Here is a 23,393-nt window from a genome sequence, read left to right as displayed (position 1 = left end):
CTAATGGATAATAACTTATGAGACATCGAAGGAATATATAGACAATTTGATAACTGCAAAGTTGGGGAAATGTTAACGGTTCCAGCCCCCTCAACCACTGTAAATTCCCCATTGGCAGTTTGGATATGAGATTTTAGAGGTTTCTGAAGGTTGGTAAGGTCTGAGGCATCATATGTTATGGTATCGGTTGCCCCACAGTAAAAAAATCCATTTATCATTTTTCTCATGGCCATTAGATACTGCACACACAACTTCAAGCTTCTCGAGAGGCTGAAATCGATTTTGGCAAGTGGTTTGGGAAATTATGGAATTTTCAAGAGATTTGGGGGCTAATTGTGACTGAGAATTTTGGTGGGGTAAAACCTGCAATTTCCCAAAGATTTGGGGGCTTCCAATAAAAGAGCTCCCTAACCCTAATCTACCTGAATCGGGCGCCGCCTCTTCCCTCATCAATTCTTCACTCCAATCGTGAATTACACTCCCACTTCCGCTGGCAACGAAGTTTGCTGCCCCGGTTGTGTTCGCCGGCTGAGCAGCTTCATTTCTGGTCCTTCCTCCTGGCTGGACAGCACCGGCGGTTTGCGCGACCCCCTGCACGGCGTTGCCTCCGTCGCCTCCAGCTGTTGAGGCGGCGTGCCCGCCGCGGTTCCAGGGTGTTTGCGGTTGCGGCGGCTTGCCGTGCTTCTCTTCCCACCAATCTGGATATCTAATTAGTTCAAAGCATGAATCTTTTGTGTGTCTTTTCCGTTTGCAGTAGGAACACACCAATTTTGACTTGTCTTCTTCATCACTTCGCCGATTTCTATCATTGCCGCTGCCGCGACCACCACCGTTGCTTCCGCGACCGCCACCCCGAGAGCCGCCGGTAGGGTTCTGCCACCCTCGAATGGCGAGGCCGGTTCCAATTCCATCCATGGCAGCTGTTCCGCCGGTGTTTGCCTGTTGTAACACTCGGAGTCGTGTCTCCTCCTGCTGAATCAGGTTGTACGCATAGTCGACGGAGGGAAGCGGGTCCATTTTCAGTATCTCCCTCTTGGTTGTTTCATATTTGCTATCAATTGCATAGAGAAACTGACATACTCTCTGATCTTGTATGAATTTGTTATGAATCTTCATATCCTCTTGACATTTCATTGGGTTCGTCTGTTTTTGGTCGATTGAAATCCAGATCTCTCCCAACCGGCTCCATATTTCTTCTAATGAACTGCTTCCTTGTCTCAGTGTGGTTGCTTTGAACTGAAGATCATACACCTGGATTTTATCTCTTCCGCTCCCATATGTGACGACCAACGCATCCCATATATGCTTCGTCGTCGGATGTTGTGAAACTCGACTGACCAGTCGAGGCTCAATGTTTTGTATTAACCAAGTGATCACACAGTGATCGGCTTGTTCCCATTGTATGAAGGCTGGATCGGTTCGCAGTGGGGAAGGAGGCACTCCGGTGACGTGAGATACCATTCCCCGACCGCTTATTGCTGTCTTCATCAATACAGACCAAAGGGCGTAATTTTCTCCATTCAACTTATTCCCACCAATGTGGAGGGGCTGCGTGTCAATTCTGAATGGCATGGCAGCTGTTTCTGGTGGATTTGGTTGGTTCATCGCAAAACTATTGCGAATAAAGTTGGAAAATTGCCGGGCAAATTCATCTGCCATAGACGAATCTGAGGTTTCGGTTACTATATAGTTGTCATTTGACATTTTGGCTTATGGTTACAGGTACAACGAAAAAAGGAAAAACAAAAAAACGGGAAGGGGCCGAGAAAGGTATCAAGGACGACATATTTAGAGAAGAAAGCAATGGGAGAATATTATTGTATTTGATTGAATGATGAAATGGTACTCAACACTCATATATTTATAGGGATGTTGGTGACCTTTGAGATCCTACAATAAATGTATATTAATGCAACTACACTACTATTGGAACAAGACATGCACATCTTCAATGCTTCTTGGAACTCCATTCTTGGAACTCTATTTTTCTTTAATGCTTATTGATACTTCCCCTTTTCTCAACAATATTACCATTTGTCTTGATCTTGGAGTTTCATATACTAATGGTTGGCCAGGTATTATTAAATAAAATGCAAACATTGAGGATTTAGTTAAGAAAGTGGGCAGATTACTTTTGTTGAATGGACTTTAGTAATTAAACGAAGTAATGGCTGTTTTTTTTGTTTACTTAATTGTTGATGAACTACAATTTAATTATTAGATTGAGCCGAGATTTAATTTAGTGCTCAAATAATTTGCATAGAAGGTAATAATGCTCTCTTTGTTAAACGAATAATTTTTGTAAGCAACCGCATAGATTGAATCTCCCGATTTAATTAATGTTCAAGGACTTTTAGAAAATAAGGAACGAAAAATAAAATGACCACACACTTAGGATGCATTCACGTTAAGTTTTCTTATCTTCTTAAGTCTAATTAAGTATTATTTTTATTCTTCTAAAGGGGCGTTTTCACACGTCGTTTAAGACCAACTCAAAGGACTTTTTGACTAAGGGAAATAGCTTTTGAGATCGACATTCTTTTCAAAACGTGATTTTAGTATGAATATGTGAATCATTTCTAATCATGTTTGTCATGCCATGTTTTGCTTTTACGATTACCTATCTGCTTGGCTATGCCAATCATGTTAAATCGAATTCGGGTCCCAGTAGGGCCGCAAACCCTACTCGGACTAGTGTACACATATGGGGATCGTGAGCTAACTTTCAAGATGGCCGGACCAGTGACCGTCGTGGAATGTGAAACGTATGTGAACCGGGAATGTGGCCACATTCCCGGTTCACATACGTTTCAGATATGGTATTTATGTTTATGTGATTGCGAAATCAATTTTATGAAATTAAAGGATATTTAGTGACTCGGACCTTTTAAATAAAAACCTCATGTTCACTCAACTGTGGCTGATAAATTTAAATGCGACTTATATTTTGGCACCATGTCCACTGAGTATATTAAGTACTCAGTCATGCATGTTTCTTTTCTAACGTGCATGTTGAACGTGTACGAGGAGGCGAATGTGTTGGGTAATGTTTTTTTTAATAAATAGCAATAGGTAGCCCAAAGTAGTGTATCTTCACACATGCTACTTTGTCTTGGACTCTTCCGCTGCAATAGGACTATGTACTAGGAGTTATGAACCTGGTTATTATACTCTGATTTCATTTTTACTGTGTACCATCCAAGAATTTAAAGTTGGAAAACTTTCAACTGGTGCGCAATGTCCTAACCCAAATTACTCGAAATGTAAGAAATGATTAGAAAATATTATGATTAACAATAGAAATGTATGAGTTGTTAATCGCCAAAAAGGAATGAGAAATGATTTTCTTTGTAATCCCTGGTCCCTGCAATTGTTTTACAAATGGTGGAATTTTTATTACGGAATAATGCGTCTTAACCACTCATTAATCTTCTCTGCTATAAATACTTGTAGCTTTTTATAAAGAGTGTCTTTAGAATCTACTAGTATTTTTTATTTGTGTATTAGAGCATCTCCAAGTACCGAAAATGGTATTTGGAGATGGTAAATGTAGAGGTAAATAGAAATAACTACCATATTTACCTTTTGTTGATAAAATTTCATGCTCTAATGGAAAAGGTATTTGGGGAGGTATTATACCTTCTTTTATTTGAGAAAGTATCTTTACCTCTTGTTGGAAGAAAAGGTAAAAAGTTAGTTATTTTTGTTTGTCTTCTTAATTTACCTACCTTCTTCTCTTGGAGTTTTAAGAAGGTATAATTACCTTTTTGAGAAGGTAAATGAGAAATATACCTTGTCAACTTACCTTTCCCCCTTGGAGATGATGCTCTAGGATATGTTTTAAAAAACTTGGAGCTCTGATTTTTTTTATATATATAAAAACCAGTATCTATAATTTTTTGTTTAGTTCCCTTTTTGATAAATGCTAACATTTGAAGAAATTTACCTTGATTTAGAGTGATGCGAAACAACCGTAAATCATTTAGTTTGAATATTATTTAAATTTAAATTAAATTTAATTATTATATCATTGTTTAAGTTTTAACCAATTGTGAATTTTAATTAAATAAAATATCAGTTTGATTAAAATTCGTAATAAATAAATAAAAAAAGAAATAAATACAAAATAAAAGATACTGGGACTCATATACAAGGATAATAACCATGAGAGCGAGGGCAATTTGGTCATTCAATAGCCGATGAGAATGCGGGCCGACGCAATCGCAACAGCACACATGATCAATATCCTATGCATGGGCCTTCGAAATTTCCCCTCGCATTTTTTGGACTAAATTCCAACCCTCAGATTCCGAATCTCAAGCTTGTTTTACCCGGAATCATTTCTCTCTCCTTCATTCTCAAATTATCCACACACCATTTACTTTGAATTCTTTATTTTTAGCCAAAAACCATATGATACGATCATAAACATAATCAATTATCAGTCATTTGTTGGCATCAAAATATTGAACCTATTATAGCTTTTCCGACAAAATCGGCATTATTGAAACTAATTATGAATATTTCATGAATAAACCTACATTATTAAAATATAAAAATCAAAGTGACATATCCCGCCGAATTTTCTTTCCATTTCTATAAATAATACTATAACACTTCCATTTCTGTTTTACACCCAAAATACAAGATTAATATTCATATTTCGTCAAACCCTTCAAACTGCGCTACCAAATTTTCCACGCACAAAAATTTCACACATAAACACACTCTACATCTCTACACTGCCGCGATACAGGTTCTCTTCTCTCACTCTCTCTCTCAGCATTGATTTCATTGTTTTTGTTCCTATTTGAAACAAGTTCGGAATTTAAATATTGATGTTTAGCTGTGCGTATTGTGTGATTGATTGATACGACGCAACGTCGATGAGTTTTCATGGTTGATTTCGATTAATTCAATAACAATTGTTGAATTCTTCATGATGTGTATTTGATCGTATATAATACTACGCGATGTAGATTTGTTGAAGTGTAGCTGTTAACGTTAAGCACCTTTCGCCGGTCACTTGACTTTTCTGTCGCCGATTTTCCCTATAAACAGAGTTTTTTGAGAGAGAGTGATACAGAGATATAGCTGCAATTCTGCTGGCTATTGTTCTAGCCTTTATTTGTTTTATAATCAGATGCTTTATTACGCCAAATTTTGCGATCACGATTCACGATTTAGTTTTGGATGATTCTGAAATCCAGTTCACATTTCCGTTGCTCTTCATGCTTGATTCGTGATTTGGGGATCTGTTTGGAATGCCCTGTTTTAACGCGATGATAAATTCGAATCAGTTTCGTCTTCAAATTGAAATTTCATAATCAACGCTAATCCTGTGATAGGAAGCATTTCGATTAATCTCAACGACGAATTAAAAATTTTTGCAGGTGACGGAAAGGAATATGGAAGGAGACGACAAATCGGACGGCGCGGGTTCGACGACGCGGCGGAGGCTGTGCACGTGCACGAAGGACGATTTTCTCCCTGAGGAATCGTTCCAGAGCTGGGGGAACTACGCGAGTGCATTGAGACAGACTCCGGCTCGGCTGCTCGACCGGGTCACGTCGCGGTCGAGCTTGGAGGCGGAACTGGAGGTCAAGGCTCGGAGCGGCGGACAGATGAAGAGGACGCTTACTGCGTGGGATTTGATGTGGTTCGGCATGGGCGCTGTCATCGGCGCCGGAATATTCGTCCTCACCGGACAAGAGGCGCACATCCACGCCGGCCCTGCCGTCGTTCTGTCCTACGCCTTCTCCGGCCTCTCCGCCTTGCTTTCCGGCTTCTGCTACACCGAATTCGCCGTCGAAATTCCTGTTGCTGGTATACACTCATCACTTTAATTGCTTAATTTCAAATTTTTGATTTCTCGAAATTATACATTGTTTGATTCAATGAATTTTAGTGGTATGAAGCTAGTCTAAAATCTGAAGAAGCTATTTTCCTGCAGTTTTGTCATTAATTGAAGTGTCAGAGATGATCAATATTTTTTTTGAATCGATGCAAACTAATTAGTAATCTATCAATTTTGCAGGTGGTTCATTTGCCTACTTGAGAGTGGAGCTCGGCGATTTCGTGGCATTCATAGCCGCCGGAAACATCCTACTCGAGTACATAATCGGCGGAGCAGCGGTGGCGCGTTCCTGGACGTCCTACTTCGCCACCCTCTGCAACCACCAACCCGAAGACTTCCGCTTCGAGGTAGACGGTTTAGCAAAGGACTTCAACCAGCTCGACCCCATCGCCGTCGGCATCATCATACTCGTCTGCATCATCGCCGTCCTAAGCACAAAGGGCTCCTCCCGCCTCAACTACATCGCCTCCGTCGTCCACATCATCGTCATCGTCTTCATCATCATCGCCGGACTCATCAAAGCCGACCCCAAGAACTACAAGAACTTCGCACCCTACGGCGCCCGCGGCATCTTCAAGGCCTCTGCCGTCCTCTTCTTCGCCTACGTGGGCTTCGACGCTGTCTCCACCATGGCGGAGGAGACGAAGAACCCGGCCCGCGACATCCCCATCGGCCTCGTGGGATCGATGGTGCTCACCACCACCATATACTGCGTGCTCGCGGTCGTCCTCTGCCTCATGCAACCGTTCAACGAGATCGACATCAACGCCCCCTTCTCGGTTGCATTCAAGAAGGTCGGGTGGGGCTGGGCTCAGTACGTCGTGGCAGCCGGCGCGTTGAAGGGGATGACCTCGGTCCTCCTCGTCAGTGCGGTGGGGCAGGCTCGGTACCTCACGCACATAGCAAGAACACACATGATGCCGCCGTGGTTCGCCAAGGTTGATCCGAAGACAGGGACGCCAATCATCGCCACCGCGGCAATGCTCGCTGCCACGGCCGTGATAGCCTTCTTCACCGATCTTGAAGTCCTAGCAAACTTGCTCTCGATCTCGACGCTCTTCATCTTCATGCTGGTGGCACTAGCCCTCATCGTGCGGAGGTACTACGTGAGCGGGGAGACGACGGAGGCGAACCGGAAGAAGCTAGTGGTGTACCTCTCACTGATCCTGGCTTCCTCAATAGGGACTGCCATGTATTGGGGGCTAAGCGAGCAAGGGTGGATCGGGTACTGTGTCACCGTGCCTATATGGTTCCTGTCGAACGTGTTGCTGTGGGTGACCGTGCCTCAGGCACGGTCGCCTAAGCTGTGGGGCGTGCCGATGGTGCCGTGGATGCCGTCGACGTCTATAGCTATAAACATATTCTTGCTGGGATCCATTGATGGTAAGTCTTTCGTGAGGTTCACGGTGTGGACGTGTTTCCTGCTGGTGTACTACCTGCTGTTCGGGCTTCACGCGTCGTACGATACGGCCAAGTTGTACGAATCGCAGGGGAAGGCGCTCCGGAATGCGGAGGAGGGGACAGCCGGCGACGGCGGGAGTGCTCCTCCTTAGCTTAAATACTAAGTATATTTCCTCTGTTTTTCTATTCGTTAGGATGTTATATGATTCAATTATAATTTCCTACTTCTTACTATTTTACTTCAGATTTTATGGATTGTTGAATCTATCGAATGTATCCAAAGTCAATCGAAAAATTCAGTGGAATATAGAATCGTTCTCGTTTCTCCTTTCTTCTCAAAATTCTCATCTTGAAATGCATGGAATGATGGAACGCACACATATTAGTTCGTACTTAATTATATACTAGTAAATGTTTTGTAAGAATTTTTGGACACATGATCTGAAATTCTGAAAGGGGTCAACATGTAATAACTGATAAATAAATTAACGAGTTTCCAATTTTGCTGCTACCAATTTGAAATTTGACTATTACAATTTACAAGCATATAAAGTCACTGGCAACTAATATAAAATCTGCATCTTAACAAAATTAACCAAACAAATAGACTCATATAAAATCAGTATCTTAACAAAATTAATCAAACATATAGCCATGGGCGGATCCAGCCCTTTAGCAGGTGGGGCATTTGCCCCTCCTCACCTCTTTCCCTCCATTCTATATTTATTAGTACAAATTTTAATGTATATATATTACAAACTTTCATGTATATTAAACTTGTTGGAGATTACAGAATATCATGCAATCAATAAGGGAATCACACCAAATCAGGAGAAGATTGAACGAGATATTTAGACTACAAATTAGGGAGATTTGATTGTGGAAAATCTTACCATGTATAATAATCCCTAGGTCTATATATGATGTACTAATTCATTGTGAATAATATAACACAAATTACCCAATTCTACAAGGCATCCGAGCAGGTTAGGCTCAGAAAATTATCATCATAGCCCAGGAACATACCTTTCTCGACCAAATTGGCGAGAACACCAAATCTGCCCAAACCTGAAACCTGGAAAATGGCAGAAGACAAGCCAGAAAAACCCCAAACCGAAATAGCCGAGAAGATTAGATCAAGCAAGAGTGTTACCATAGCCTTCAAGTTGAACGGCTCAAATTATTCACTATGGGCACGATTGATGAAGGTGTCCATTGGCGGCCGAGGAGTCTACCGCCATATTTCCGGAGTACCAGCCCCACCAAAACCAGGCGAAATCGGGTTCACCGATTGGGAGGAAATAGACTTAATAGTCTTTTCCTGGATTATCGATAACATGGAGACTAATCTCATAGCGGACTTCGCGCATCATCAGACAGCAAAATCGCTATGGGATACACTCGCGGTAACATTCGCGAGCTCATCGGATTCGTATCTGATATACGATCTGAGGGACAAAGCAAGCAGGATAGTGCAAGGGGACTCAACGCTGGAGGCATACTGGAGCCGACTACACGGCTTATGGATCGACATCGATCGATGCTCGCATAAAACAGTAAATTGTTGCGATAAGGGAGTAGAGCAATACAGAGAAATCAAATCAGAACTGAGGCTGTTTAAATTCCTCACCGGGCTCAATGAGAAATACGATTGGATCCGACGCGAAATCCTCAAGGAAGAACCCTACCCCTCAGCCGACGTCGCGTACGGATGGGTGAAACGGGAGGCAGCTCGACTTAAAGTCATGTCACCGGCGTCCGATTCAATCTCCGTCGCGGTCGGAAACGAGACATCATCGGGGGGAGTCGGATTCGGATTCGGAGCTCGAGAGTACCGCCCACCACAGCCACAGAATCGGGGTCAGCCACCTCCGTCGCGCTCCGCCGCCAACAGCCGCCGGGGAAACGGCAAACCGGACAAATCCAAGCTCTGGTGTTCGCACTGTGGAATGCATAAACACACAAAGGAGACGTGCTTCCAATTGGTGGGATACCCAGAGTGGTGGGAAGAGGAAAAATCCGGAAAAGCGAAAATCGCGATTGGAACTGAAGGCGGAGGGAGAAATCAGAACGAAGGAGGCCGAGAAACGACTGGGTTCCAGGAGAAAGGACCGGCTAATAGCGGTCTCCCAACCGACGGCGGCAGGCGCGGCGACGGTGTTGGTGGGGCGAAGACGGCAGAAGCCATGGTGGCTTCGCTCAGGTTGGACGGAGGCGGAGAAGCAGGTAAAGGGTTAGGGGTCGGCTGCCCTAACCCTAATAATCCTCATTTTTCAATTAAGCCCAAATATTTTGGATATTCAGAAAAAAGACCCCATTTCCATAAGTGTTATCAAACCAGCCCCCAAGTTACGAATAATTACAGATCCAGCCACCAAATTATTGATAAGTGCAGAACCGACCCTATTATTTGCAGAAATTCATTTGCACCCCTAGAAAATTTATCATATGCTTTTGAGGCCCAGGATTGTGATACTATTAATGATACGGGGTGGATTTTCGACTGTGGGGCTACCGACACGATGTCATACGATAGAAATGATTTTTTAGAAATCCATAAAACCCCTAAGTCGCACATAAAAACAGCGAGTGGGGGAGTAACACCAGTAGAAGGGGCGGGAACCATAGAAATTTTTCCTAATGTTCTTATCCCTAACTGCCTCTATGTGCCTAAATTATCTCAGAAGTTGATGTCAATTAGTCATGTGACGAGGAATTTGAATTGCTCTCTGCTGATGCACCCAAACTTTTGTATGTTACAGGATATCCGGACGGGGAAGATTATTGGACGTGGCACTGAGCGTCGCGGACTATACTTTGTGGATGAGATTGCTCGACGAGATGGTGCGGCGATGCTTGCTCACGGATCCACTAATCAAGATACTTGGCTCTGGCACCGTCGGATGGGCCATACCTCTCCGGGTTATTTAAAATCCTTATTTCCTAAACTTTTTGTTCCCAAAGATTTTTCTTGTGAAGCATGTGTTTTGGCCAAGAGCCATCGAAACTCTTTTAAACCAAATGATACACGTGTTGACACTGTTTTTTCCCTGATTCACTCCGATGTGTGGGGCCCAGCGCCTATAGGAACGGTTTTTGGTTTTAAATACTTTGTGATATTTGTTGATGATTGCAGTAGAACTACTTGGGTGTATTTCATGAAACATAAATCCGAAGTATATGATAAATTCGTCCTATTTTATAAAATGATTCAAACCCAATTTCAGGCTTCTGTAAAAATCTTAAGATCCGATAATGGGGGGGAATTCCTAAACAGTTCTATGACAAATTTTTTCGCTGAAAATGGGTTAGTTCACCAAACTTCCTGTTCCCACACACCAGAACAAAATGGGGTAGCCGAACGGAAAAATAGGATAATTCTTGAAATGACCCGAGCCCTCCTATTCGACTCAAAAGTTCCTCCTTCTTTTTGGCCTGAGGCAGTTGCTACCTCCGTCTACCTTCTAAATCGACTACCCACTAAAACACTATATCGAAAAACACCCCTAGATCACCTTTCTACCTTAACAAAAATTCCCTCAGCCTTATCCTTACCACCTAAAACCTTTGGCTGTTCTGTCTATGTCCATGTTCCCAAACACGAACGCAACAAATTTTCCCCGTGTGCAATTAAGTGCGTTTTTTTGGGGTATGGGATCAACCAGAAGGGCTATAGATGTTATGACCCCAAAACCAAACGAGTGATTACCACCATGAATTGTAACTTTCTTGAGACCGAATTTTTTTACCACCTTGGGACTCAGGGGGAGAGTGAAAGACAGGGGGAGACCCACGAAAATGACTCCCTTCGGTGGTATGTGCCAAGTAACTTTGATTCGGACCCAACAGAACAAGCTGGCACTGTTCCTGAGCCGATCCCGTCTGCTGAGACCATAGTCCCGACGCTTCCGCCGCGATCCTCTGATCAAACCGTAACGGAATCCGAGGTAATATCTAGTCCGACTCATGAAAATTCAAATTCTATTCCGGACTCACCAAGTGCAGAAGTCGAAGAGGAAGAGGATACCTCTATTGACCAGGACACAGGACAATATATACTCCCTCCAAGAAGTACAAGAGGAATTCCACCCAAGAGATACTCCCCGGAACGAATAGGGACGAGAAGCAGATATTCGGTGGCCAACTTTGCTGAAGCCAACGTGTCCAAAATGGCAAGGGCGTTCCATACAGCACTATGCGAGGAAGAGATTCCAAGGACATTTGGAGAAGCCTTCAAAAGCAAGGAGTGGAGAGAGGCAATGCTCGTTGAGATGAAAGCACTAAAACGAAATGGAACTTGGGAAGTGAGCCCGTTGCCCGTTGGGAAACATACAGTGGGGTGCAGGTGGGTCTTTACAATTAAGCGGAGACCAGATGGGAGTATCGAGCGATACAAGGCTCGATTAGTGGCGAAGGGGTATACGCAGACTCAAGGAGTGGATTATTCAGAGACGTTCTCTCCAGTAGCCAAGATGAACACAGTAAGAGTTCTACTATCCATTGCAGCAAACAGAGACTGGCCACTTCATCAGTATGACGTCACCAATGCCTTCCTCCATGGTGAATTAAAGGATCCAATCTACATGGAGGCCCCGCTGGGCTTCGAAGAGGAATTCGGCCAGAACCAGGTGTGCAAGTTGAAGAAAACCTTGTACGGATTAAAGCAGTCCCCGAGAGCTTGGTTCGGAAGATTCACAGATGTGATGAAACGATACGGCTATCAACAGAGTAACTCAGATCATACATTGTTCATCAAGCGAAGAGGAGAAAAGATCACTTGTCTGATAATTTACGTGGACGACATGATTATTACAGGGGATGATTTAGAAGAGATAAACGACCTCAAGGGGCATCTAGCTACAGAATTCGAGATGAAGAATCTTGGAGATCTAAAATACTTTCTTGGGATCGAGGTACTGAGATCCAGAAAAGGCATCTTCATCAGTCAACGGAAGTACGTTCTCGATCTCTTGACAGAGATAGGAATGCTTGAGTGCAAGCCAGCAGATACTCCCATGGTGCAGAATCACGGCCTTCAGATAATCAAAGCAGCAGCGTCGACTGATCGGGGAAGATACCAGAGACTAGTGGGAAAACTCATCTACCTCTCTCACACTCGGCCTGACATTGCATATGCAGTAGGAGTGCTTAGTCAGTTTATGCATAATCCACAGGAGGAGCATTGGGAGGCAGCACTCCGAGTAGTGCGATATCTAAAGGGGACCACCGGACACGGAATACTGTTCCGAAAAAATGGACATCTCGACATCCATGGATACACTGATGCAGATTGGGCAGGGAATCCAATTGATAGGCGATCCACAGGAGGATACTTCACCTTTGTGGGAGGAAATTTGGTCACTTGGAGGAGTAAAAAGCAGAAGGTTGTGGCCCTGTCAAGCGCAGAAGCTGAATTCCGAGGTATTAAAAGTGGTCTTACTGAAATTCTTTGGCTTAGGAGGGTGATGAAGGAGTTAAATCTTGAATCACAAAAGACTTGTAAACTTCTATGTGATAACAAGGCGGCGATCAGTATTTCAGAGAACCCAGTACAGCACGACAGAACCAAACACGTCGAGATCGACCGACATTTCATAAAAGAAAATCTTGAGGAGAAGATTGTCGAGATTCCATATGTAAAGTCCGAAGATCAATTGGCAGACATCTTAACCAAGGCCGTATCTGCAAAGAACTTTCACGAAGTTCTGGGCAAGTTAAGTTTCGGAGATCCCGTAACTTAACTTGAGGGGGAGTGTTGGAGATTACAGAATATCATGCAATCAATAAGGGAATCACACCAAATCAGGAGAAGATTGAACGAGATATTTAGACTACAAATTAGGGAGATTTGATTGTGGAAAATCTTACCATGTATAATAATCCCTAGGTCTATATATGATGTACTAATTCATTGTGAATAATATAACACAAATTACCCAATTCTACAAAACTATACCAAATGCCCCTTCTCAAAAAATAATTTGCTCCTCATGTAATGAATTCCTGGCTACGCAGTATTAATTAGTTGAAAACTTGGAGTGATTAATCAGAAAAAACAGTTGGAACCAGCACTTCTCCAGTCAATCTATTGGTACATAGCCAACATTGAAGTCAAATTCTGCATCACTATTAAGATTTTCGCACTTTTGTAAATACAAGTATTAAGTATAAAGCTTAGATCAGCCAAAGCTATAGAGATAACCGTCATTTGAATTATGAAATTTAGTCTAATTTTAATCTGAGCCAAAATATTTTAAAACTACTCCCTTCATTTTTGTTAATTTAATTTAGAGAAATAATATGCTACATACCTTATGTGAAATTAAAGCTTGATTTTCAAAATTAATCCCTTCATTTTTGTTCATTTTTAATTTCACATAATTCATAAAAATCAAAGCTTGATTGGTTATTTTAATTAATTTATTTGAAATTATAGAGAACGAGCAAATCGAGCTTTAATTTTTATGAATTTTGTAAAATTAAAATTTTCAATAACGCTTTTTTATGTATCAGAATAAAACTAAATATATAAATCGAAACGAACAACGCTAAACGTACGTAGCACGTCAAATAAGCTAAACATGTAACATATCATTCCTCTATAAATATATATTCTATAATTTGTTATCGACCCCAAATTTAAGCAGGTGATATTGAGTGAGTCAATATATCATCCAGTACGAGAAAATGATATTTTAGTAAGTTAAGTGAGGAGTTAATAAAATAAAAAATTTAATACTGGTTGATTATTGCAAAAAGAAAATAACTAGCGCAGCATTTTGTATTTATTTCTTAATTAGGATAACAATAATTTAACTGTCCATAATTCTTCATTTCCTCAATCCATGTTGAGGAAAGTAGCAACGAAGAAATAGAAACCGCAATAACGACAACGTCATTTCCCCTTTAACCAATAGGACAAACAAAATGAGAAATTATTATTGAATAAAAAATCAGATATGATCTCTATTAACATATAAGGAAACTCGAAACAAAGTGAGTGATTCAGAGTTCTATAGCAATCGTTTCAGCCTCAAATATTCAAATAGGAGGAATTTAGGAGCACCAAATATAAACAAAGATTTTGGCAAACACACACATCCAACATTCCCAACTGAGAGTCAGATTTTACCTACAAGTACATAAAACTCGAAAATCATTTAAAAACGAAGGCAGACTCTACAAATATTTTCAGTAGCTGTTAGGCTTCGGCTGAGCTAAAGCACTTTATTGCACAGGAGACTTGGCTTCGCTTTCTCTACCTGTGACGAGCAGCATCGTTCCCAGAGTCGCCCGCTCTCCATCAATACCAGTGCCAGGTTTTCATCTTGACGCTATATATGGCATAAGAATTTACAGTGTGTTTAGTTATCCTTTTCCTGTTCTGTAGGTCTAGATGTGTCGTCGTCCTGTTCAATAGTTCGATTCTCTTCAGCCGCTTGTGTGGAATGTGAAGGACTGGCAGCATAGTCTTTTGCATCATTAGGGGATTCTCAACTTCTAGTTTTGCCAGTATCTGTAGGCTCATTGGTGGAGGCTGGGGAAGGAGCCGTTTTGTCGTCGGTTTGGTCCTCTAATTCTACCTGCAGCTCGCCATTGGGTAAAGATGGGAGTTGGTCTGCATCCGATGTATTTGCAGTATTTGATGGCATAGGGTTTTCAAAATAATCGGAACTTTCCCTCCACTCGACCCACTCGGGTTTGTCAGAGGAACTCGTTTCACTTTCTCTGGAGCCCTCCAACAATTTATTAGGTATGTCATCAACAACATTTGATTTCTGCTCAGAAGGTTCAGATGCGGCAGTATCAGCTTCCAAATCTTCCTCGACAACGACATCTCCAACACAACCATGGCCTTCGGTATAGGGGGATGAAGAAGCAACAGGAGCAGCGCTGTGTTCATCAGCGATTCTTCCATCTTCAAATGCAAACCAATTAGAGTTTGTAAAGAGGGATCCACTGTAAACAAGATCACAAATCACAATGAGCCTTGCTATTTTGTTCAAGAAAAAAATTGATTTAATAAACAACTTTCACTAATCTTTAAGCTTGTGGATACAAAAAGTTAGAAGAACTATAAAGGTAAGAGAGTTACAAATTTCATTTCCATTTTTACCTTTCCTGGTGATCATCACCCAACCTGAGTGAAGAAATGACAACTTCAGCAGATTCATCATCAAAGTAAACATCCTGAAAAAAGTTATCATAGTTAGACGATTTAAAAAAGACAAAATTTGACAAAGTTAAAAGGATGAAAAGGACAGAAATATAAACTATGGCGGTGCAAAAACTTGGCACAGATAAAGTTTAAGATGGAGAGAGTAAAATATCAAAGAAACAGAACCAAAATTCGCAAGATATTCAATACCAATATATTCTCATCCAACCAATCACTAAATGCAATCAATAATTAAGTCATAATGCTCAGTCATGTGCATACCTCATCATCCCGTTCCACAGAACCATGAGCCTGCAAAAAGCAAACATATACACTATTCAGTCAATGGTACAAAGGCCACTTGCTAGCCTTTTTGGGCCTCTATTAACTTTTAATTATCTAGAAGAAAAAATGAAAAACAGAGCAGTAGCAGTAGCAGTTCAATAGCACAAAACAAACCTCCTCGGTATCATCATTACTGTATATCCCATATCGGAAGGCCTGGCTCAAGTTATTCGCCAATGCTGCAACATCATAATCCCTATCTTGGTAATCATCATCATCACTATATCTATTCTGATCCAGGAGTGCAGTGGGCCTCCTGCATATTCAGAATAATGTCGTGTCCAGAATGAGTTTGGAATTTAGTTAAATAGACTATGCAATTTCAAAACACTTAGTCCAAAGGAATAATGCTGAAACATGACCATAATCAGTGTTATCAATCTCGTATGGCGGCTTATGGCGGTTCACCTAAAAACCGCCACAGGGATATGGCGTATTAGTATGGCGGTCAATAATTAAATAAATAAAATAATACTTATTATTTATACATAATTCAAAAATTGGAAAATAACAATAATATAACATCTAAAACTCTTAAAACAATTAATAAAGCATAAAATACAGCTCTAACATCCATGTTTCTTGCATAATGCCCCATTCCTAAATGCAGTACACCCGCAATGTTGTCAAATGGCGGATATGGCGGTGCTATGGCATTTCCACCACAGAACGCCATGCCATAGCGCCATGGCGCCGCCATATCTGCTATTTGATAACATTGACCATAATATTAGAGAGAACTAGAATCGGATATAAGGGTGCATGTGCATATATGCAACACCCTCTGAGCATGCAATAACTCAGTTTCTCGTGCATAGTCTGTATAGCTAATAGCTACATGCAGAGAAGACCATATTTATGAACACTAACCCGCATGCCCACTGTGAGACATTCTCCACAGCATTGCGCTTAAGCAGGACATTTGTTTGCCAATCAACCCAATCACTGTTTCCCTGTCAATTAAAAGGTAACAACTAACTTTCTTTAAAAATATATCAGAAACTCAACAGCATTGATGCCTTAGCAAGATTCAAAATATACTGAAACGTTGCCATTATCAGTCTAACAGCAGCACCTCATAAGGGTACAAACGATGCTAATTTGTTAAAGATATATGGGTAACAGGGAAAAAATGATCAAAGAAATAAAGAACAAAGGCATTTTAAAATTAGTATTTCGTAATAGTATATCTGTTAGATAGCTTTAAGCCAACAGATAGCAATATCGCCTTCAGTTGATGATGGTCATGAACCAAGAGAGGAGGGGTGTTTGAAGGCAGTTGCGAACACTAACAGAAAAATGCAATAAAAGACATCAAATAAAGATTGGGCAAACCTGTAGAAATGTCTGAATGTCACTGTTGCTATCCCCCAATTGCACAAGCTTGTTAGCAATACGGGTTAGGTGACCAATATTCCCTACCCTGTGTGGTTTTCTTCCCTCCGCGGATACAGTAGGCTGCAAAATACATTAATATAGTTCAGTTTTTAAGAATGATTTGATTCTTTACCCCACATCATAGAAAGCCAAAACAATTGTGATGAAAAGAATAAGAGCAAGTGATAGAAGCAGCTACAAGTTTTAACTGCAGTATCAAACAATTACCTTGCTCGAATCAACAGTCAAAGTGAAGTTTCTTTCAACTTCAAGAATCCTCCAAACAAGATTGCATTCGTGAAGCAGATGTTCCACAAACTGAGGGTTCTTACTCTCAATGCAAGATAGTATGATGTGTTCCACATTTGAATGCAAGAAATTATTGTATGGATACCTAAAAAATAGTATAATCAAAATTCTCAATAGAGACTATGGAGTTACTAGTATAAGACGGAGATGGGTAAACAACGTACTCGAAAAACAATTTTAGAATATGCTTCACAGCACCCAGGCGAATTAATTCCTTTTCTGCAACTTCATTGCTGACAGCGACCAAGACTGAGATGAACTCTATAATCTACAAGACCCAAATGAGAGCATTGATTAATTCACTTATTAAGACATAATGTTGGAAAGGTATGAAAGAATGAAATAAATTATAATATGCAGATGCAGCCAAGTGAAGTTATATAGGGAATGCACAAGAGATTTGCAGTTATTAGTTGGAGACAGAACATACTTGAAGAATAAACATCTGACAACAACCACTCCTTGAGCAACAAAAGATGTACCTTCAAACGATGCTTTCCTAGAGGGGGTTGCAATTTTCCATAAGTAGTAAGCAAGACACGCTCTTCCAAAGAAATATCCAAAAGCTTGAGCAAATCACCTGCCAAACAAATCAGTAGAGTTATCAAGCTAGTCTCTAATGAAGATGTGCATCACACTTTTCACAAAATTTCCTGAGAAACGTATTTGAACGGACAAAATAAACTAAGAGCCAGCCATGCATTTGCATTGTAATTTTGTAGTGAATCCATAATGGTTTAGAGAAAGAAAAGACTGGATGGAAGCCTCAACTTGTCAGCACAAGCAATCAAATCCAATAACTAACCTAGTCCATCTAGCATGCTTCTGACAGTCTCAGGGCTAGCAGTAGTTCCTGATCCTTGTGTCATTTGACGGGTATACATGTAATATGTTCCTGAAGTTAACCTCTTGGAGTCTATCAACGATATACAGACGGACAACAAGTTAACCAAAACAGATTTTGGGCGCGAGTCTTCCAGAGCATGCCGGAACAGTCTTTCAATGAAACTGTGACAACAACCAGTCCAAACCAAGATAAGAAAACAATCTGATGTGGGAAACTAAGAACAAAAATAGGTAGACAAATGAACCTTGGGCTGGAGATTTTTGAAGCTAGATCTGGTGGAGCATAACGAGTGATTGCACAAAGTGTTTCTGCCGCATTAGCATGTACTTCAGGGGAATCCTGTAAACCAAAATAGCACACACATCAAAAGCTCTGAGAAGCAGATCAGTCAAATTCTTGGGGATGGGAGGGAAAAAAAAGAAACATGAAGAAGTAGGCTTCATTTGTCAAAATACAATTACTCAACTTACCCCCACCCCAATAGACAGAAAAAAAAATTATAGAAAAAAATTCTACCAAACAAAATCAGTTATACATGCAGGATTTTAATGAATATATACAAACCATGTGTAAATTCTGTGAATGAATAACTTTTGCTCCACAGTAATAAAGGATAAATGAGCAAAAGAGGCACAACTCCCAAACATCTATACACCCTCAACAATCAGAAAAGAAAGTCAATCTCCAACCATGCCATAGTCCACAAACCCTAAATAACCAGACTCTGGGGTAAAGAAGACAACACTGTCAAGTCAGGGTATACATGCTCACTGCAACTTACAGATGAACTAAATTTGTCAACAATCATTTCCAGCACATTCATATCTTCCAACCACTGCATAGAGTCCGCACAGTTGGTGTAAATATGTTCATCAGCACCGATTAGACGTATTAAAACCTGTTCAACATGAAACCTATTAGTATTTTTAAACAAATATGCCTAGTAAAAGAGAGGCCTGGGTGAGGATCAGGGTTTGGAGGAAAGGATTAACAGCATACCTCCATTATAGATGTAATACCAATTAGGTCAACCAGCCTTTTAATGATATCCTGATGAGCCTGTAAAAATATGAATAAGCTTCTCAGTATATGCCATATAGTACAAGGCAGTAAGTAGGCTGATGAATTATCCCTTTAAGAGGAAGTTAAATTCCTGCATATTACATCAAACCAAAGAGTAATGGATTCTACACTTATATAGAATAAATAACTGAGAATTATACATAAACCATGCAATGACTGAAACAAGATGGAAATGCAGGAAAACGGACAGTGCCACCTGCTAAACTGTTCAAAACGTAAAATTTATGCATATAGGAATTTGGAAGTTCTCTAAAAACATGAAAACTCAGTAGCTCTTCTCTCAGAGAGCATGTAAATAGCCTGTACAATATAGAATTATTTCCATCTCCGTTGCTATGCATCATGTTGTGACATTAACACGGCTTAAATTACGCGGTTTTATGTTCATAAAACTTATTTGTCTTTCAATGATGAACATAACAAGCACTGCTGATCAGCCTACAACCATAGCAGATATACAAATACAGTTGGACTCACTTGTATGTAGTTCATTAAAGGAGTTGTCTTTCGCAGTAAGAGGCACACAACAACCTGGAACATCAAAGATCAAGGATCAAACAGATCAGCCAGAAATGATCAAAAAAACTATATGCAATATATTTAGTCATTTGTATATAAACCATACCTTGCTGAAATAACCAGCCAACAAAGTGCTATGGGAACGCACAGGTTCCAAAAAAGAAAACAGCAGATCCACTAACTGTGAACCAAATGCAGGAGGTAACTAGTTTAGTCCCATATAAAGAAGGTCTAAGCTTTTAGACAGACCAGATGAGATAATGGGAAAGGAAGAAAGAAGAAAAGATAGCATTACAAATTCCAACCTCATCATCCTCTATCAAGGCTTTAAGAATTATATCGACCTCACAAGTGAAAATCTCACAAGCAACGAAGGGAAGCCTATGGGGAGAAAGAAGAAAAATTACATAAGTCAAATTAATTTGAATGCCCTTCACAATTTTGTTGCAAATATTTGGTATGCAGTCAATTGTAAACAAAATACACCTAGAACATCCATGACACATGCTTACTTGAATATTCGTTCTTTTTCGGCACCTTCTGGTGGTTCTTCCACGATATATTGAACCAGTTGTTTTACATTAGCTCTTTCCCGCAAACTACAAGAAATTTTGGCTGTTAACTAAAGGTGCAACATCAAAGAAAAAGATGTTAAATTCTATTATTACCAAAAAAATAATAACAGGGACATTTTAATAAGAAAATATAGTTTCCATGATTGTAGCAGAGAAGGAAAACCAGTTCATTTTCAGCGATCAATAAGAACCCATGAAGATCGGTAATCGGTTACTGCACAAACTACTTAGCTGATTATCATACTGTCCTTCACATCTCATCTTAATTCAACTTATATACTCCCTCCGTTCCTTGTTAATTGAGGCATTTCTTTTCGGCACGGAGATTAAGAATAGTGTGTTAAGTGGATGGTAAATAAAATAAGATAGAATAAAGTAAGAGAGATGGTTACTTTTTTCCAAAAAGAAATGACTCAATCAACTTGAACCTTCCCAAAATAGAAAAATGACATAATTAACATGGAACGAAGGGAGTAGCAAATTTTATTTTTGCTTGTCGCATGAGTTGGTGAGCATTTATGCCCAATTACTGTGGCAAACATTACATAAGAATACTCTCATGTGATGATGTACCTCAAAAAGAATAAAACATAAGATACACTCAATTATGAACACCGGAATACCCCACTCCACTTTCTATACTATAATGATTAGAAAACGCAACAAAATGTTGGAATATAGAGGAAAGCAAAGGAAACTTGATCTCACAAATTAATGAGACGACCATTAAGAGCTTTGCATTCCTGAATGATTTCATCCTCGTCCAATAGCTCCTCCAGTGTAAAATCATCTTTGTCCAATATGGTCTCCACCTAATATTAAATATTAATACAGTCAGAAATCAGAAGCAATTAATATTCCATACTCAATCGTCCAATCTAGTAATGGATGCTTTTATCGGGGCTTGCATGTCCTAATTAAAGAATACCATTACCAATTCTGACCATAAAGCCCAGCATGGTATCCACAACAATTTGTACAGCTATACGAATATAAGCTAAAGGCTTGCAGTCAAAGTCTGAGTGGTAAATAAAAAGCGAAATATCTTCCCAGATCATCCTTCCACCAATAAACGGAAAAATAACATATTTTGCATAACCTGTAGAAAGCATGCAGCTTCTCATTTCTGCGCTGGAAAATACGAAAAAGTGTCTCTTGTTTACCTAAGCTGTCGAATTTGATTATGCAGCATCCTGTCGTATGGTTATAAGTAACATTATTTTCAACTTGAATTACTATTTTCTCCACTCCAATCAATGTCAAGAAAAATCTACAATAATGAATCTTGGACAGTTTATTTGTGAAAAATGAATCACTTCTATTCTTGGAGCTGAGGTATATGAAGAATGAATTTTCGGTCCCTTTTGTCCATTGATTAGGGCAACATCTTTTCATGTCGAAGACACGGGTCGATTTCCATTGTTCAAAAGCAAGACTACAAAGATCACTCAACTAGCGCCATCGTCCTTATTTTTCCTATTTCCAACTTTGAGCAACATGTAGATATTTTTTCTCAAGCAAATATGGCATAAATCCGACTAGCATGGAATTCCTTGTCTGGCCTAGTCAAAATAGAGAACCTATTGTACAAATACAGCTGGAAGGACTTTACGAACCCGACAGCAAGAATACACAGTGGCACTCTACTAGGCCGATGTTACCTCCCATTGGATGAATTGCAGGCAAGGTTAAGTTTGACGAATAGGAACCCATCCAATCAATAGAACTCTGCCACGGCACACTGGCCAAATAGATATGATCATGCAAGACTCCAAAGTTAGACTCTCCCCCAATTAAAGAACCCCTTTTCGACCATACAAATCTCAACAGCAATACAATAAACGCACAACGATATCCAACGTCCAAGTAACAAAATGCCAACAGGATTGGATCCAACAAACAGAAGAAACTACTCAACAAACAACACAAGTAATATCTCTTCAAATAAATAAGATCACGAGCACTCACTGCGGATGCAGTGGAGAGACCAGCCATTCGCCAGAACATGTTGAATCCCCGAAGTGCAGCGATCGAATTACAGACGCGTACTCAGATCTGTCCACTCAAAAACCCTAGCTCATACACCCAGCGCCTCCTTAATTCAACAAAATCCCTGCAATTTCAACCCAAATTAGTCACAACTCACAAATTTGTTGATAATCCACGACACTAGCACCCGCGGATTCCTGTATTGGATTCAATTTCACAGCAAAATTTCACTCACGCGTAGAGATAGAGGGATGAATATATGGAACTATATTACCTGCGAGTGTGTGTGGGAGAAAGTGTGAATTTTTTTCGGAATTTGCAGAAGAAATGTATCAATAAACCTACTACCTATCAGAGCGGAAACAAATATCCGTTGTTTAAGTTTTGATTTTTCTATGTGATTATCATTGACACATGTAAAAAAAATTGACTTATATATCATGTGACGAGTATATGTATCATCAATATTTAATTATTGCAATTAGTTAACCTAAATGTGGTACCAGACTATTTTATTTCGTTTGGCAATTTATGGCAGTAATAATTGTTCTATATACTCAATTTTATGTCTAATTTCATGATTATATTTTATGCCACACTTGGTGTACATTAATTAAACCACAGTATGACAGTAAGATATTAATATGAAAAATATGACTGGAAAATGTTAATAATATATGAAGCTCACTTTTACATATTAACTTTATAATGAAATATAAAACATATTTATCATATTATAATGAAATGAAATATTAACTTTATAATGAAATATAAAACATATTTATCATATTATAATAAAATGAAATGAGACATGTGTAATCACAAACATCCCAAAATGAGTATTGAATGACGAACAAATGGAGTAGTTTTCAAGAAAATGAAATTAGTTGACTTGTACAACTACTTTTTAAGGAACTTTTCTCAACTTCACAC

General features: G+C 40.0%; 2 protein-coding genes across 2 annotated transcripts; one reads left to right on the top strand and one right to left on the bottom strand.

The window, feature by feature from the left end:
- Positions 1 to 4,655: 4,655 nt before the first annotated feature.
- LOC121758899 (cationic amino acid transporter 1-like) lies at positions 4,656 to 7,581 on the top strand. Its single transcript, XM_042154332.1, has 3 exons — positions 4,656 to 4,756; positions 5,394 to 5,826; positions 6,038 to 7,581. The coding sequence occupies exons 2-3, from the start codon at positions 5,409 to 5,411 to the stop codon at positions 7,408 to 7,410; spliced, it is 1,791 nt and encodes a 596-aa protein (XP_042010266.1). The 5' UTR covers positions 4,656 to 4,756; positions 5,394 to 5,408; the 3' UTR covers positions 7,411 to 7,581.
- Positions 7,582 to 14,235: 6,654 nt separating this feature from the next.
- Positions 14,236 to 23,195, bottom strand: LOC121759293 (serine/threonine-protein phosphatase 6 regulatory subunit 1-like). The gene is made up of 20 exons (XM_042154826.1): positions 22,735 to 23,195; positions 22,440 to 22,584; positions 21,180 to 21,283; positions 20,409 to 20,495; positions 20,202 to 20,277; positions 20,003 to 20,077; positions 19,855 to 19,908; positions 19,294 to 19,353; positions 19,076 to 19,192; positions 18,539 to 18,633; positions 18,253 to 18,455; positions 17,930 to 18,027; positions 17,612 to 17,715; positions 17,367 to 17,532; positions 17,097 to 17,219; positions 16,632 to 16,714; positions 15,876 to 16,017; positions 15,699 to 15,728; positions 15,375 to 15,448; positions 14,236 to 15,217 (listed from the first exon to the last, which is right to left on the bottom strand). The coding sequence occupies exons 2-20, from the start codon at positions 22,476 to 22,478 to the stop codon at positions 14,752 to 14,754; spliced, it is 2,196 nt and encodes a 731-aa protein (XP_042010760.1). The 5' UTR covers positions 22,479 to 22,584; positions 22,735 to 23,195; the 3' UTR covers positions 14,236 to 14,751.
- Between the last annotated feature and the right edge of the window lie 198 nt (positions 23,196 to 23,393).

The sequence above is a fragment of the Salvia splendens genome, chromosome 12, assembly GCF_004379255.2.
Source record: "Salvia splendens isolate huo1 chromosome 12, SspV2, whole genome shotgun sequence".
Classification (NCBI taxonomy): Eukaryota; Viridiplantae; Streptophyta; class Magnoliopsida; order Lamiales; family Lamiaceae; genus Salvia; species Salvia splendens.
The sequence above is the reverse complement of the archived record's forward strand: the minus strand, read 5'-3'. Positions and strand labels throughout refer to the sequence as shown.